This window comes from Abramis brama (genome assembly GCF_963993115.1).
Source record: "Abramis brama genome assembly, chromosome: 15".
NCBI lineage: Eukaryota > Metazoa > Chordata > Actinopteri > Cypriniformes > Leuciscidae > Abramis > Abramis brama.
Window position 1 is genome coordinate 12,816,140 of NC_139977.1, and position 15,346 is coordinate 12,831,485.

The window sequence follows — 15,346 nt, forward strand, 5'->3', positions numbered from 1 at the left end:
AGCAAAGAATGCACCTGCTGCGAACAGTTGAGTAATGTAGAAACAGGTGGCAAACCACAAGTCCTCCGATAAGAAACTGAAACACCTGGCTTGTCGTAACACAGCCAGCAGTTATTCCTTCCTCGTATTCCTAACTGCTGCCGCCCGTGTCTTCTTCCAAGAGCAATTAAACAAAGCCAAGGGCAACATAGGTACTGGGCAACAACTTGCTGTCAAGCTATCAGAAAGGGTGCAATTAATAAAAAAGGCTTTATCTTCTGGAGTTTGTTTTTTTGTAAAGAAATAAATGAATCATGGCAGGGTTCAATACACATGTAATCCATATAAAAATATCCCCTCTAGTGTGCCAATAAAGTTGAGCAAACATTATCAGTTAAAACAATCTCACTTCCTTGACAATAAGTTATTTGGTTATGAGAAAAATTCTGAAGTTCATGAATATAAACCGTTTCAAAATGTCAGATTTTAAAGGTACACTTTGTAACTATTTTGGTTCAAATTTACTAAATTTAAACAAAGAGTCAATACATCATCAATCCTTCCAAAACATGATTTTTTCCCCCTAATTCACTATGGAAAGTCTATTACAAGTGTTTATATTTTAGACCAAGCAGGATGGTTTTGACCAGAAATTGTGTACATACATCACTTGCCCGTCTCATCATATCCGTAAATAGAGAAAAGTTTCTCTGGCTACTTTGACACGTGTGGGAGTGGCATAGGTTAGTTGTTACCACGAGCGAGAAAGATTAACATAGAGCAGCTAAATCTCGAACCTCCGAGGAATCACCTGTTTAAAAACAACGCAGAACAGAAGACAGTCTGCTGGCAAAAAGAGAGCGTGACTGAACTCGTAATAAAACAAGAATCAACATTGCTTGGCTTTTCGGAGATGGCGAGAACTGAGGGATTTGAAATGTTGTAAAAGCGAAGTGGAGATGGCGTTTTTATTACTCAACAGGTCAGTAAGGTATTTTATTGAACAGGTGAATTGCCATATGTAGCTCTCTAACAGATTTCATTGTAAAGCATTAGGCTATCTATTGTGAAGGGTCATTTCATTATGGTTTTTGTAGCGCTGTGCTGGAATTTATTTTCAAAGAACCATGTCTATTAAAAACAACAGTAATGTCTTCAGCTAATCAGCTTGAGATCCTTTCCATCTAAACTGCTTATATCTCTTACGCCTAGTAGTGAATGTTTTATGAGCAGTAGGATAACCATAATCATCCGCACAGACATGCAGAGCCGAAGCACAACCAAAACAATATTCTTCTGTAAAATGCATGCAGTTTTGTTTTTAACCGCCAAAAGTTACATTGAGTACGTTTAAAATTCAGTGCTAGCTATACTTAGAAAGATCGGATAATTCAAAATGGATGTATTTCTGTAACCTGGTTTCTGATGGTCTGGAACATTTTGAATGGATGCTGACATTATCTAAATATTTACATTTCGTGCACAAGCTTCCCAGGGCCCCCACGCAGACAGTGCTTACTCGGGGTAATAGATCAGGAATGTGTCCCAGGGTAGGTTTGAGTACAGGCCCGATGCTGGCACACTATCAAACAGCCTCTGACAGTACAGTTCATTCCTGCCCTCATTATGCTGAGACACTCCAGGGTCTCAGTACAGTGCTGACAGATGTCCAGGTTCATATCTGATCTAGGATTGATGTTAATGCTTAACTTATAACATTCTGGAATTGAAGAGTTGCCCCCAACTGGTTTCTTGATCATTACATTTGGACATGCTTGATAAACTCCGAAACTATTTCCAAAAATACCCAGTAGTTTGGTGTATAGGGTGACTAATCACATCACATCTAATCTTTCAACACACTTCTCCTTTTACATTTCCAGTGTTTTTAGTCATAAAGACCACAAGCTGACACAATAGAATTAATAACCAAACAGATATGTATAGAAGTCTAAAGAGAACATCATGTAGTGGTGTTGTGATATTCTTAGCTAATGCAACAATAAACAGATCATGGGTCAATGACATATTAGCAAGTCCATTTCTTAGAAATGTAGTCTGTATTTAAATTGAGTCTGGAATGACGGTAAAAATGTCATGTGGTGTGACCATCGAGTTGTCATATTTTCCTTACACTTTGAAAACGTGTCAGTGTACACACACACACATACAGTATATATATATATTTTTAAATATATTTTCAGGGTTAAAAATAATTTTACAAATTACGAATTTTTAATTCATATATTTTATGATTTAGGCCTAGTATAGTTCTCTTGTCATAAAAAGTCAAATTAACTGATATTTTAAAAGATTTATGCCATGAGGGTCCTCTTCATGATGCAATTTCCTGTTTTGGTTTGGTTTTTTGCATAATGGTTGGACCATGTTGGTCATACATCATGAAGACTAAAATGTTAGTAAAGCAATTTTGTTAAAACATTTTTCTAAGAATTAATAATATAGGATTATACCAAAAACTTTTTTAAAACTACTTTTTCTATTATGATTACATTTTTAACTTATGCTGACCAAAGCAATTCATAAATTAAAATAATTTTCATAATTGAAGGTATATTCAAGTTACTGTGTGAATTGCATCGTAACATTTTTATATAAATTAATAGATTTGGACATAAAAATGAGCGTCATGTGATTGACCCATACGCGCATGTTACTATAGGCAAGAACTTTACCCTTTGGTTCCACTTTTCAGAGAACTGTGACAAAAGGAAGCAGGATTTTCCATTGCATTTTCTTGTCTTACTTCCCGATCTCTGATGAATATTGCCGTTGGCAACAACGGTAAACTGTCTAATGCTGACAAGTGGTCAGGCAGCATTCCACAAGGGCTAGAGTTTCACCACGACAACCTCCTAAACATAAACCTTAAAACATTAAAGCGGGAAAAATCAGGAGTGTGACCTTAGAAAACGTCTGTTAAGGCAGAGCGAGCAGCCCTCGGATAGTTAAAAACGCCACCCCCAACTTTCGCAGGCACTGTTTACATAACAGGGGAGCATTAGTGGAAGGTTTCCAGGGGTTTAATGAACTCCAGAGAGCTCGTCCATGTTAAGAATTCTTTTATGCTTTATGTAGGACATGATAACACTGACAATATTGTTATTGGTGAAGGAGGAGCTAATACTGAAGTAAGTTTGTGTGTGTTTGAAGAGAGATGTGGATGATGATGAGGCCACAAGAACAGCATAAAGGAAGAAGATATATGGGTTTATTCACCTTAAAGTCTCTGTGAATTTGAGTGCAGTTTTATATATATATATATATATTTTTTTTTTATATAAAAAAATGTTTTTATAGTTATTATTATTATTATTATTATTTACACAGTGATTAGGCTGTTTTTTATGCCAGTTATATACTAAATATGCTATTGTTAGTGAGTTCCAGGTGGTATTTAGGGGGTGGGACCATTTCATTCTAGAGGTCATATGATTGGACAAAAATCTGTGTAGTGCAACATGAGTCATATATAATTTTGCTTTGGTTTCCTGGTAAAGAAAACAGTAAGATCTCAAGTAACGTCTCAAAACTAAAAGACAGACTTTTAGTTTTGGAAAAAGAAGACGTGCACCCCAAACCATAACAAACTATTCTCACATACAAATTTAATTAGTCTTCTAGCATGCATCCAATGAGTGGATAAGACGGTGACAAAGGAACAGTCCGAGAACAAAGACACATGCAGACAGAGAGATTAAGGCAGAAGGGGGAATTGAGAAACACATGGCAGGAACTGAGCAGGAAACGCAACATTCCATTCTGGAAAGGTCTGGCGCTGCAACCGTGGAGAAAGCGTAAAGCTCAGCCTCCCCCTGTGTCCATTACCTCCAGCTCAGAGAGATTCTCACACTGCAGGACTGGAAAAGAAGTAGGCCAAGAAACTCTGACACATCTGCTCCTTCTCTCTACCGCCGTTTCCATGTTCGTCGCAATATGTCTTCGCGACATCAATTCACCTCCTCCCTCAATTGAGCTGCTTTCTTGGAATTCAACCGTGATTAATTTCAAGGGATTACGTTCTTTTAAACATGTGAGAGGCCTGATGGGAAGTCAGTGCTGAGAGAAACCAGAGGACAGCACTCAGGGCCACAACACTTCAGTGCACACAGTGGATTTGACTGTTTTAGGACAGAATACACTTCCAAAATACTCACTTTTTTTACATGGTTGCTTGGCAATACCAAGTTGTATTGTCAAGGCATTCTCTGAAGTACCATGTGAAACCACTATAGATGAATATACTGATCATACAGTACAATGGGTGAATCTGGGAATCTCTTTTTTGATATTGACAAAAAAAAATAATCTCAATTTTTTGGGGGATTTTGTTGATAATGATTATCAGATACTTTGGCAGGTTTAGGACTGCCGTGGACAGCTGAAGCCTAAAGTTTTTGTTATTCTTCATATTCTGTGCGGTGGTTAGTTCGGAGCAGTGACAGATATAACATTTTCCAATAAGTTTAAATTGATTTTTACCATTTTATCTGCATGTTTTTCTTACCTAATTAAATGTAGCCTATACATCATTTATGATAGCAAATTATTACATTTACTCAAATTCACTATAGGGTTGTTAACACTCAAATGAAGTCAGTATCAACTAAATCAGACTTTGCAATGCAGAGGAAACACAGATGCTGCATCTGAAGTGGTATTTAGATGTCTTTACACAGACTGTTTAATGCAGCTCAGAGGTGACATAAATCATTTTACCTGCCATTACAAATGTATGTTTTGATGTTTGATGATATATGAAATTATTTTAAAATTGAAAAGATACTTTAAAGAGGCTATATGCAACTTTTTCCCCAAAATAAACGTAACAATAGCCTTTTTATTTGACCATTTATGACTCAAACATCTCCTGATGAGCATACTGACACCTTGTCAGCTCACAGTGGGTGCACCTATAAGCCTGTATCCTATTTTTCCTATTTTCTGTCGGGTCGGATTTTTCGCGCGCTGTCTGCGGATGTGACGTCAAGCGCGTTCATGTTAAACGTTTCAGATCACTCTGCCACCACCGCTAGTCAGCAAACAAACTTAGTTTCTCAAACAATATATGTATTTGACTGTTCTTACCTCTGTAAACATAATGTTGACTTCTTTGCAGCGGATGACTTGTGAAGTGTGCACGTACGAGAGCGAGCAGAAAGGAAGAGCAGTTCCGTTTTTTGGCCACAAGGTGTCAGTCGCGAGTTTAAATTTCAGAAAATCGCATGTAGCCTCTTTAAATATAAAACTAAAACCGCCAGTAGGTGGCAGCAAGTCACTGTTAATTAGCGAATCATTGAGTCATTAAAGGGTTAGTTCACCCAAAAATGAAAATTCTGTCAGTAATTACTCACCCTCATGTTGTTCCAACCCTGTAAGACTTTCGTTCATCTTCGGAACATAAATTAAGATATTTTTGATGAAATCTGAGAGCTGGCTCATTCCTTCATAGGCTGCAAGGTAACTGACATCTACCAGCCCAGAAAAGTTAGTAAAGAGATCGTTAAAATAGTCCAAGTGACTACAGCGGCTCAACCTTAAGTTTATCAAGTGACAAGAATACTTTTTGTGCGCAAAAACAAACAAAAATAACGACTTTATTCAACCATCTCTTTTCTTCCATGTCATTCTCCTAAGCTGTTGACGTAGTGTAACAGCGCAGCGCTTCTGGGTTGTACGTCAGAACGTAGGCTCACTATGGCCAGCATCACACACATGACCAGCGTCGGCCAATAGTGAGCCTACGTTCTGACGTACAACCCAGAAGCGCTGCGCTGTTACACTACGTGAACTCACTCAGAGGCCCACACAGAAGAAAATGAATAGTTGAATAAAGTCGTTATTTTTGTTTTGTTTTTGCGCACAAAAAGTATTCTCGTCGCTTGATAAACTTAAGGTTGAGCCACTGTAGTCACTTGGACTATTTTAACAATGTCTTTACTAACTTTTCTGGGCTGGCAGATAGCGATTACCTAGCAGCCTATGAAGGAGTGAGACAGCTCTCAGATTTCATCAAAAATATCTTAAGATGAATGAAAGTCTTACGGGGTTCGAACAACATGAGGGTGAGTAATTACTGACAGAATTTTCATTTTTGGGTGAACTAACCCTTTAATTCAACCGATTCGTTCTAATGGACTGATTGATTCAGTAACGAAACACCGCTGTGTGTTGCTCAGAAACGCAAAACAGTTCTGCTGTGGCATGTTTGGAACTATTTTCATTGATGAAATAGAGCAAAACAGGCAATACTGTGTCTAAAATATAAGTCACTTAATTGTTTATTAAACTCAGTGGTGGACAAAGGACACAAATCAAGTACTTGGGTAAAAGTAGGGATGCACAATATATCGGCCACCATATCGGTACCGGATGATAAATATTCATTTTAAATATTACCGTAAACGGCCCGAAAAGAAAATTTAATTAAAGCCGATATATAATGGATAATTTCCTTCAGCTAAGACACTTGAGATGCACACTGTTCTCCATAATGTTTTTGAATTGCTTGAAATATGATTGGAATCACTTCAAAAAGGAAAAATATAGTTAACTGCAACATGTGCAGCGCAAGTCTGTCGTATAGGCTACATAAAATTATAAAGAGAACATTATAATTGTGTGCTTGGGACAATGGTTTTTAATGGTGAGACTTCTGTTTTTGTAATCGGGCATTACATAAAAATTTGGATTTAGATTTATCGACCAAAATTTTCATTTTAACTGAAAGCAACTTGCACTGGCATATCTTAAAATGTTTCTGTCATTGTTGTGTCTCAAGATGCACACCAGTAATGTTTTTTTCGAAGGTACGTTTATAAAAGCTACTGAAATGCCCTAATTGAACTAAGGCCTAATCCTGGCTTACTCTAAGCCCTGTAGGTGAAACCGGGCCAAAATATATTAAAATATCAGTTTAGGTTACTGATAGGCTACGTCATGTGTGAAAACAAATTATATAGGCTAGGTATATAGCTTAAATAAGATTAATTAAAATAAGAAAAAACTAAATTCGTGTTGACAAAGAATATAAAAACAGACATCACATAGGACTAAATGCATACAATTTTAAGAACCCTATGCAAACATACAAGTTTTTTTATAATTTGTTTGCATGTGCATTAATTGGTAGGCTATTATTTTAATGTTATGTTTAGGGTTGTTTTTTTTACCTAGTCTACCCTGTTGAGATGGTTATGTGAACATGTCTGCATTCAAGCATTACAGTGAGCGGCCTTAAACAGCTTGCCCTTTTACAGCAGATTTTGTTCACAAACAACTGACAGTCATGACCTAAATATGATTTTCATTTATAATGACCAATCCTAAAATTCGGCATTTGTAACTTACTTTTCGCGCCATCAGATGCGCGTGTACTCAAGTTCCGAGGATCTCCCGGTTCGTGGCTAATTTTCAGTCAGACTAGTGAATTCAGTCAACAGCAGACTCACTCTGAGTTGTTGACTTGAGAATAGCTGCAATCGGATCAGTACAATTCACGAATGAATCATTTTGTGTGATTTGCGAACCGATTTAACAGGCTCATTGAAAAGAATCACCTCGTTCGTGTTTTGGAGCATGCAACAATTTCTTCAATTCAAAGTAACGAGGAACGGGATGTTTTTTAGCTATTGTAGTCGAGTAAAAATGCTTTCGAATGTAGTGAATACTCCAGTAAAGTACAAATACTTGAAAAATGCACTTAAGTACTGTAGTAACTGTACTGTAAAGTAAAACAATACTTTGTTACTGTCCTCCACTGATTAAACGGTTGTATAAAATCAATATCGCATTTACAATTGTGTTGATATTTGGGGGGAAATGGAACGGTGTGTGTGATTGCTTAACTATATCATATGATATAAATACTGTATAGCCTAAAAGACACATACTCATACAGGGGCGTTTTTACTGCATTTTAATAGAGTAAATCATGCAGTGAATGCGTGATTTCTAAATGCGCATGTGTAGTAGTCTGACCAAAACTGAAAAAGCTGCATCACACGCAGTGTATGCAATCTCAAGGTGTGTTTTTATTAGGTTTTTGCGAAGTGAGAGAGGGACATACTCAATGTCCGATTGCAAATCGTTAAAACAACAATTACAATATTATCATAGACGATTCATATCACACACCCCTACAGTCTTACTCTTTCCACTAACCTCCAAAATAGATATATTATCAAGGTTTCATTTATCATCAGATATCAGCATTTAATGACCACTGAGTTTTTAAAGGGGCTGAACAAATACTGGTATCCTAAAGGTCACTTTATCTTTAGTCAAAAAGTAAAAGAAAAGGAAAGAGCTGCAACAGAGGCCCTGCAAACCTGTGTGCCATTATGGCAGAAAAATCCAACATGAGTCACAGAATAATTCCCTCTATTTCTTCTCTTCCTCCATACTCAAACTGCAACAAGGTCTCTATAATGTGGTTTTTCCCCCCACAAGTCCCTGATACAGGCCCAAGTATTTGGAAACAGCGCTGCTCCCCTCGATTCCCTCTCAACCCCCACCCACTCTTCCATCCAAAGCCTTAATGAAAAGCATGTGCAGGAGATGCTTCATCTTTGCCACTGAAGCTCTGCACCAGTTTCTTTCCCTCGGTAGAGGAAAAAAGATATAGTCCCCCCCCATTTTGTCAGAGGAAAAAAAATACATCTATAAAATCTGAAATTTACGACCGAAGTGACAATTAACAGAGTTACGGTCATGTACAACAGATGTGGGGGGATGCAAGCGGCAAGATCTTGGTCAAATATTTCCAATGTCTGAACAATTTTAATATCTATATCAAATATCTTTGTTAATAAACAGGAAGATTCAAAATGATTTTTTCCAGAGATAACAGCAGCATAAAAGAACACATTCAATTACATTTTTACATTTTAAATTGATAAATCTCACCTTTTAAAAATGGAAATGTGACCAGGTCATGTTTAAAAAATGATATTTAAATAAATAAATAAATGTGTATACCACCACATATGTGTGTGTGTGTGTGTGTGTATATATATGTGTGTGTATACCACTAGAGCAACACCACTAATGAAACATTTTTGGCAAAGTAAATCTTCAGTCAACCAAATGGTCAAGTTATTTTAACACTTTATAATAAGGTCCCATTGGCTAATGCATTAAAAAACATTAAAGCATTACTAACAATGAGCAATACATTTGTTACAGTAGCCTATTTATTAATCTTTGTCAAATAATAAAAATACAACATTGTTAGTTCATGACGTTAGCTCAGGTCCATTAAATAACAATAATAGATACAACTTTTGATTTTAATAAATGCTGAAATTAACATAACATTAGCTAAGATTATAAAATGCTTTAGAAGTACTTTTCATTGTTGGTTAAATTAATTTGTAAAAAAAAAAAAAAAAAAAAAAAAAGTTAACAAATGGACCCTTATTGTAAAGTGTTACTGTTATTTTATCAACAAAAAACAAAGAAAGGTCAAAGCATTATATACACAATTTGACCATCCAGAGTCAAATCACTGTCTGGTTTGTGGTGGCCTCCCCCAAATTCTGAAATTTTGAGTGACACATCCAGCTAAAGCAATTAACAGGCCCAAGATGAGTGTATGGCGAGACGCTGCACCTCGCCCATGTGATTGTCTGAAAAATAGTGACACATTCCAGATTCCACCAAAGGGGTGTCTGACTTCAGTTCCCTGAGGTAAGCAGGTACACATCATGCTGGGGCATTGGGTTACACAAGACACTGTCTGAGATATACTTTGATAGTTAGCACTAGGGCAACAGCTATTTTGATAATCGATTCATTCTTTTAATTAGGCTATTTTAGGTTGAGTTATATGTGTATTTACTTGTCATTTGGAAATGTGAAATGGATTCAACCCGTCTTATAATGTTGCTGTTATTTTTGTAAAAGTCATTTTGAACCTACATTTTTATATACAAAGACATATTACAAATTATTACAAATATTACCTAATACACAGAAGAGGCTTTAGTTTGATCTTGTAGTTTTACAGTTATTTTTTTTGTTAGCACAACGGCCAAGCAAAATGAAAGTCTTAATGGGATAGTTACCCCAAAAAGACAATTCTGTCATCATTTATTTACTCACCCTCATGTTTTTCCAAACCTGTATGAGTTTCTTTCTTCTGCTGAACACAAAATTTGAAGAATGTCAGTAACCAAACTGTTGATGGGCCCCACTGACTTTTTTTTTTATACTATGGAAGTCAATGGGGCCCATCAACAGTTTGGTTACCCTTATTCTTCAAAATATCTTCTTTTGTGTTCAACAGAAGAAATTCATTCTGGTTTGTAACAACTTGGGTGAGTAAATGATGACAGAATTGTCATTTTTGGGTGAACTATCCCTTTAAAGGTTCAGCAGAGACTCAACTAACCAATAATGATGTCTGCTGTCAACTTTTCATTATCAGTTTCATCAACATTCCTAAGTTAGTAAGATATGGCATCCCTTTACCGATGTCTTTGAAAAGGTGTTTTTGTGTTAAATGGACACGGCCGTTTCCCTCGAGGGGATCGGGGGATGCGGTGTTCTCAGCTGGACACGACCTAATTGTAAAACTTCAAGAAGAACTGCAGGCTTTTGGACTCCCAAAAAGCTCAGTGGAAAAGGCAGTTGGGTGATTTGGAGGCTGAGTCAGCAAGCAGAACTCTGGCCCCTCTTAAAAAAAGAGAGGAGGGAGGCAGGGGGCAAAGGAAGTGAGGGATGGAAAGAGATGGAGAGAGGAGGGAAAAGCGAAAGAGCTGACATTCCTGCACCGTGAGTCAACGCCGCTAGGCACTTTTCTGGCAATCCTTCACTACCTTTACAACTAAAAGCACCGGAAAGCACTGATAAAAGGAAGAGAGAGGAGACCATCCGAATGCTGAGCGTCCAACTAATAAAGCTGTGGGTTCATTCTGGAAGTGTGGCGGACATTTCTTGGAATGTTGTCCATGGCTACCTCAGTAACCATTTTGGTTATCTCCCAACATTCAGAGGGAGCACTTAAATGCAAAGCACTCAATGAAAGCATTATGAGGAAGGGTCTGTACTCCTGCTAGCAATGGTTAAGTAGTAAAAGGCAATTAGTTTCACCTAATAAAGCCCAAGCATTCCTCATAACTTGGCCTCTTGCTTTGATTTCCAATAACACATGACTGCATTCCTGCCCTATGTAGTGTGCATATCTGTGTCCTGCTCCCCCTCTGCCCTGAGCGGCATTCCTCAGAGGAGTGGGGTGACATCCGTCAGCAGGACCTCTAATGATCCTGTGCAGCCAAATTCACTACTTAACATAAATTACAATGGAAGTAAGTGCAATGGTAAAAGTAAATGAGGCTGACAGCTATTGTGAATATGTGTGGCAAAAATTTGTCATATCACCTAAAACATGATTCTGCAGAATAAATATGCATATTAATACCTTATATTCACATAGTATTAAGAGCCTAGTAGTACACAGTGTTCATGTATGTCGCGAGGCCATATGGAGCAGGTTGACTTGTAGCAAATGTGTCAGAACTGCGCATGTCATACTCGTTCCTATGTACAGAGTAACAGCAATGCAATTCATTCACTGCAAGAGGATGCATGTAAAGTTTACACATAAACTGAAAGCATAAGACATTTTATTAAATAGGTTTATCAAAGCACGAAATCGTTAAAACAAGGATAAACCTCACATTTGCATTCGCAATGTTGGAACTTTTGAAGGCTGAGTAAAACTCGCTTAACTTCAAAAATAATCGTTGTAAATCGACTTAAATAATGATTTTTCACATGAGTAATCTGTTATAAGGTATTTACCTTCTTAAGTTTTCGCCAAGTCCCGCTTTATTTCGATCTGCCGCCGGTTTTGTGCGTCCGAAGTTTTAAGTCCGTTACAAGTTTTTCGGCGGATTCCAACGCGTCGAACACGCTTCACAAAGTGTAACGCGTCAGACCGAGGGGAACTTTGCGATCATCTTTGCACTATTGTTCACAAAAAAACGCGTTCCCCCTTCTCCTTGTCATTTTTGAGTTGTTGAAATGTGTTTTCTTCCACTAGAAGTGTGCTGTGAGGGGAAGGACTAGGACTGCCCTCCTCTTCATACGAAACTTGCAGCGAAATTACTTGCAAACTCACTTGCAAACTCAAGTAGTTTGAGGAGAAAAAAAAACTGTTCCCCTTTGCTGAGAACTTTAAGGGAATCCAAAGCATTTTTTTCTAAAGCCAGGAGAGCCCTCCTTCGGAGAGTTTGTCGATTGTTCCTGTTCTTCTGTTGGCTTTAAGGAACGTCGCTCAAGCAAGAAAAGTACAAAAAGCTTTTGTGTGGCTTGAAGATCAGGAGCCTGTCAAAGAGTCTTATGTGTAGCGCAGCCCACAGATTCAGTCACTTCAGAAGAAAATAATTAAAGAAATATAAAAAGTCTTGCTTTCCTCCTCAATAAATGCCATATTTGTTTATAATATGCTTCTTCATCTATTTAAGAAATAGTTATCCATAATTTACTCACCCTCAAGCCACCCTATGTATAAGACTTTCTTCTTTCAACACAATCAGAGTTATATTAAAAAATATCCTGGCTCTTCCCAGATTTAATGGCACTGAATAGTGCCCGAGTTTTTGAAGCTCCAAAAAGCGCATCCATCCATCATAAAAGTAATCCATACGACTCCAGTGGGTAAATAAATTCCTTCTGAAGTGAAGCAATGGGTTTTTGTAAGAAAATATCCATGTTTTCATGAGAGAGTTGAGTCCCGCGGAAGGGTAACCTCTGACATGACAGTTTTAAAGAAAAATGTTGGAGGATTTCAATACGTTTTTTGTGAGAGTCGTCTATTCTTACGCTATGTCATAGGTCCCTTCCGCGGGACTCAACTCTCGCATGAACGTGTGTAAAATAATGTAGGCTAAGTTGCCATCATGTACGTGGCTTTCCACTGTACCGCCATTGTTATTATCAGTACATTTTACAGTAACAAATGGATTTCAATAGTTCAAATAGGTAGCCTATGTTAATCTTACATAATTTAATGACATAAACAGGAGCTGTAAAATAATAAAATACCATTCCCTAAAGTTCTAAAAACCACAGCAGTAAATTTAACAAGAAATTGTTAAGTGTTATTGTCAATATTTCTCTGTACTCTGAGAACAGCTGCAGTACAATAGCAAATATGGCTGCATTTGCAAAAGCCTAATGATAATGGCTTGAAAGATGCCTTTCTACTAAATAAACAAAACCACACCCTATAATGGCTCTATCCTCTCATACTTTCTAAGATGAATAGCTCTACATTTGTTTGAAGTAATGGTAAATGTTCAGAGGGGTTTTGTAAACAACAAAGGATTGTTACTGACAGGCTCAGACCTGTAAAATAAATATATTACCTACCTCAATGAGAAACAGACTACTACATGTGACAAAAATACTGAGGCCATTCAGTTTGCATGAACACTTATTCATACAAACTAATTAACACCTATAGCGACATTAAACATACTCTGTGTAAAGATGGGTAATAAAAATGCTTAAAATCAGGCCTGAAAGTGTCTTTCTTTCTCTTTTCTTTTTTAAAATGTAAGACAAGAAAAGCATGTATTCTTACCTAAAACTGAATCAGTGACTTCCAGGAGATCTAATCCAGAAAATCCATTTTCTGTGAAGGAATAAATATGTAAAACTGTTTACATACTCTTCTTATGAGAACTAACTATGAACACAGTTTCTTAATGATGAGACACTTCAAACTTATATTACTTGTGTTTGGGGTGGAAATATAATGGCATCTCACTATAACTAGGATCCAAAACAAAAAGTAAATCTCAGCAAAACATGAAGGTTGAACACTGTAACTGAGCGCCCTCTTGTGATGGCGCCACGTTAGACAAAGACAAATGATTACTTTAACTACAACACACACAAAAGTCTACCGCCTTTTAATTTGAACGTCTTCGTGATGTTGTAACTTTGTATGATCGATGAAAATGAATCACCTCACCCACAAAACTCTGTGCATATTGAGGAAATCCAATATGCTTCATCCATGTGGACACTTGGTCAGGGCTCCACTCCTCGATTGAAATCATGCTTGTTGTATTTACACTCTCGTCTTCTGCATCTTTTCTTTAAAAAACTACATCACACAAGCACTGAATGTAACATACAAACACCAAACAATTCCCTAATATAAAGATCTCGATTTCAGACTGTTTACCAAAGTTATTGTTTGGAATAAATTGTGAATAAAATCCTATGAAAGCCTTTCGTTGGATCATTACACATGTACAGTAAGCTAGCCCATTAATCTGATCTCTACCACTTCTGTACGTTGTGATACAGTTGTTGGTTAGATAAATACCCTCTAATAAGTCTTGACTTATTCTTCGCATGTGACATAATTTCAAAACATAATCTTACCTCGAGCCCTAAAAGAGCCCCGCACTTTTCGCTCACAGCTGTTGTTGAATGACGCATACACACCTCGGCAGGTGAGGGCGGAGCTAAGACGACGTGCATTATGGGAAATGTAGTCCAGATAAGGGGCTTTCAAATTTATGCAGTAGTGGCTAAAAAGTGATGTCCGGAGAGGTTATTTGCACAATATTTGCTTTTAATGACACTTTAGGTTAAAATATGAGGAATAGACTGAAAAAAAGTGGAAAAAAATGTGTACATAGGCCCCACATTATTCAATTAAGTTAAACAAACAAAATTTGTTCATGTAACTCCAACATCTAAATTCCAACATAATGGAATTAAGTCATTTTAAGTGACCTGATTCATGTATAGAAATTCATAAATTCATTCTTCTAATTCGGTTTCTTATATTTTAGTGTGTCTCACAACCAAATCAAAAGACTGTGCTAGCTAGTTAACAAACTTTTAGCTAACAATAGCACACAAAATTCTTAGCTTCAGTTGCTCTAACAAAGCAGAAAAGGGATTATTGTATCAGTCCACACCCTAAGCAAATGCTCCACAATGGTAACCCAGTGTAATTAAAAAGGGTTCTAATAATTCCAACATAATTCAACCTTAAACACTATTAGGCATTATTATCAAGTCTCCCCCTTTTCTCATCTTGCACAAAAACACACAAAATAACACTTAATTTCAAAATGTACTCTCTCTAGATTCAGCCATATGCAAAGCATGCTGGGAACTAACAAGCACTGCCCAATTTCAGTTAATTCAACACAAGTCATTCATGTAATTCCAACACAAACGGATTAAGTAAACTTCAATTTTACATATATTGTGGATAGAACACAAACTAAGTTAGGACAAAATCTATAGCAATTGTGTTGCTATTTTAACTAAGCAATTTGAATAAGCAGTAAAAAAAAATTTTTTTTAGTGA

At 36.9% G+C, this 15,346-nt stretch overlaps 1 protein-coding gene across 3 annotated transcripts in view; it reads right to left on the reverse strand.

The window, feature by feature from the left end:
- The window catches only part of amot (angiomotin), a 34,461-nt gene extending 20,043 nt beyond the window's left edge, over positions 1 to 14,418 (reverse strand). Inside the window, exons 1-3 of one of the 3 annotated variants that reach the window (XM_084138021.1) lie at positions 14,404 to 14,418; positions 13,985 to 14,119; positions 13,592 to 13,642 (exon numbers count right to left, since the gene is read on the reverse strand). In XM_084138021.1, coding sequence (XP_083994147.1) covers positions 13,592 to 13,642; positions 13,985 to 14,072 — 139 coding nt within the window. In that variant the 5' untranslated portion in view covers positions 14,073 to 14,119; positions 14,404 to 14,418. Of the gene's footprint in view, positions 1 to 11,805; positions 12,193 to 13,591; positions 13,643 to 13,984; positions 14,120 to 14,403 lie in introns of those variants that run through there. The other 2 variants (XM_084138022.1, XM_084138024.1) reach the window with 2 other exon arrangements.
- Positions 14,419 to 15,346: the final 928 nt, after the last annotated feature.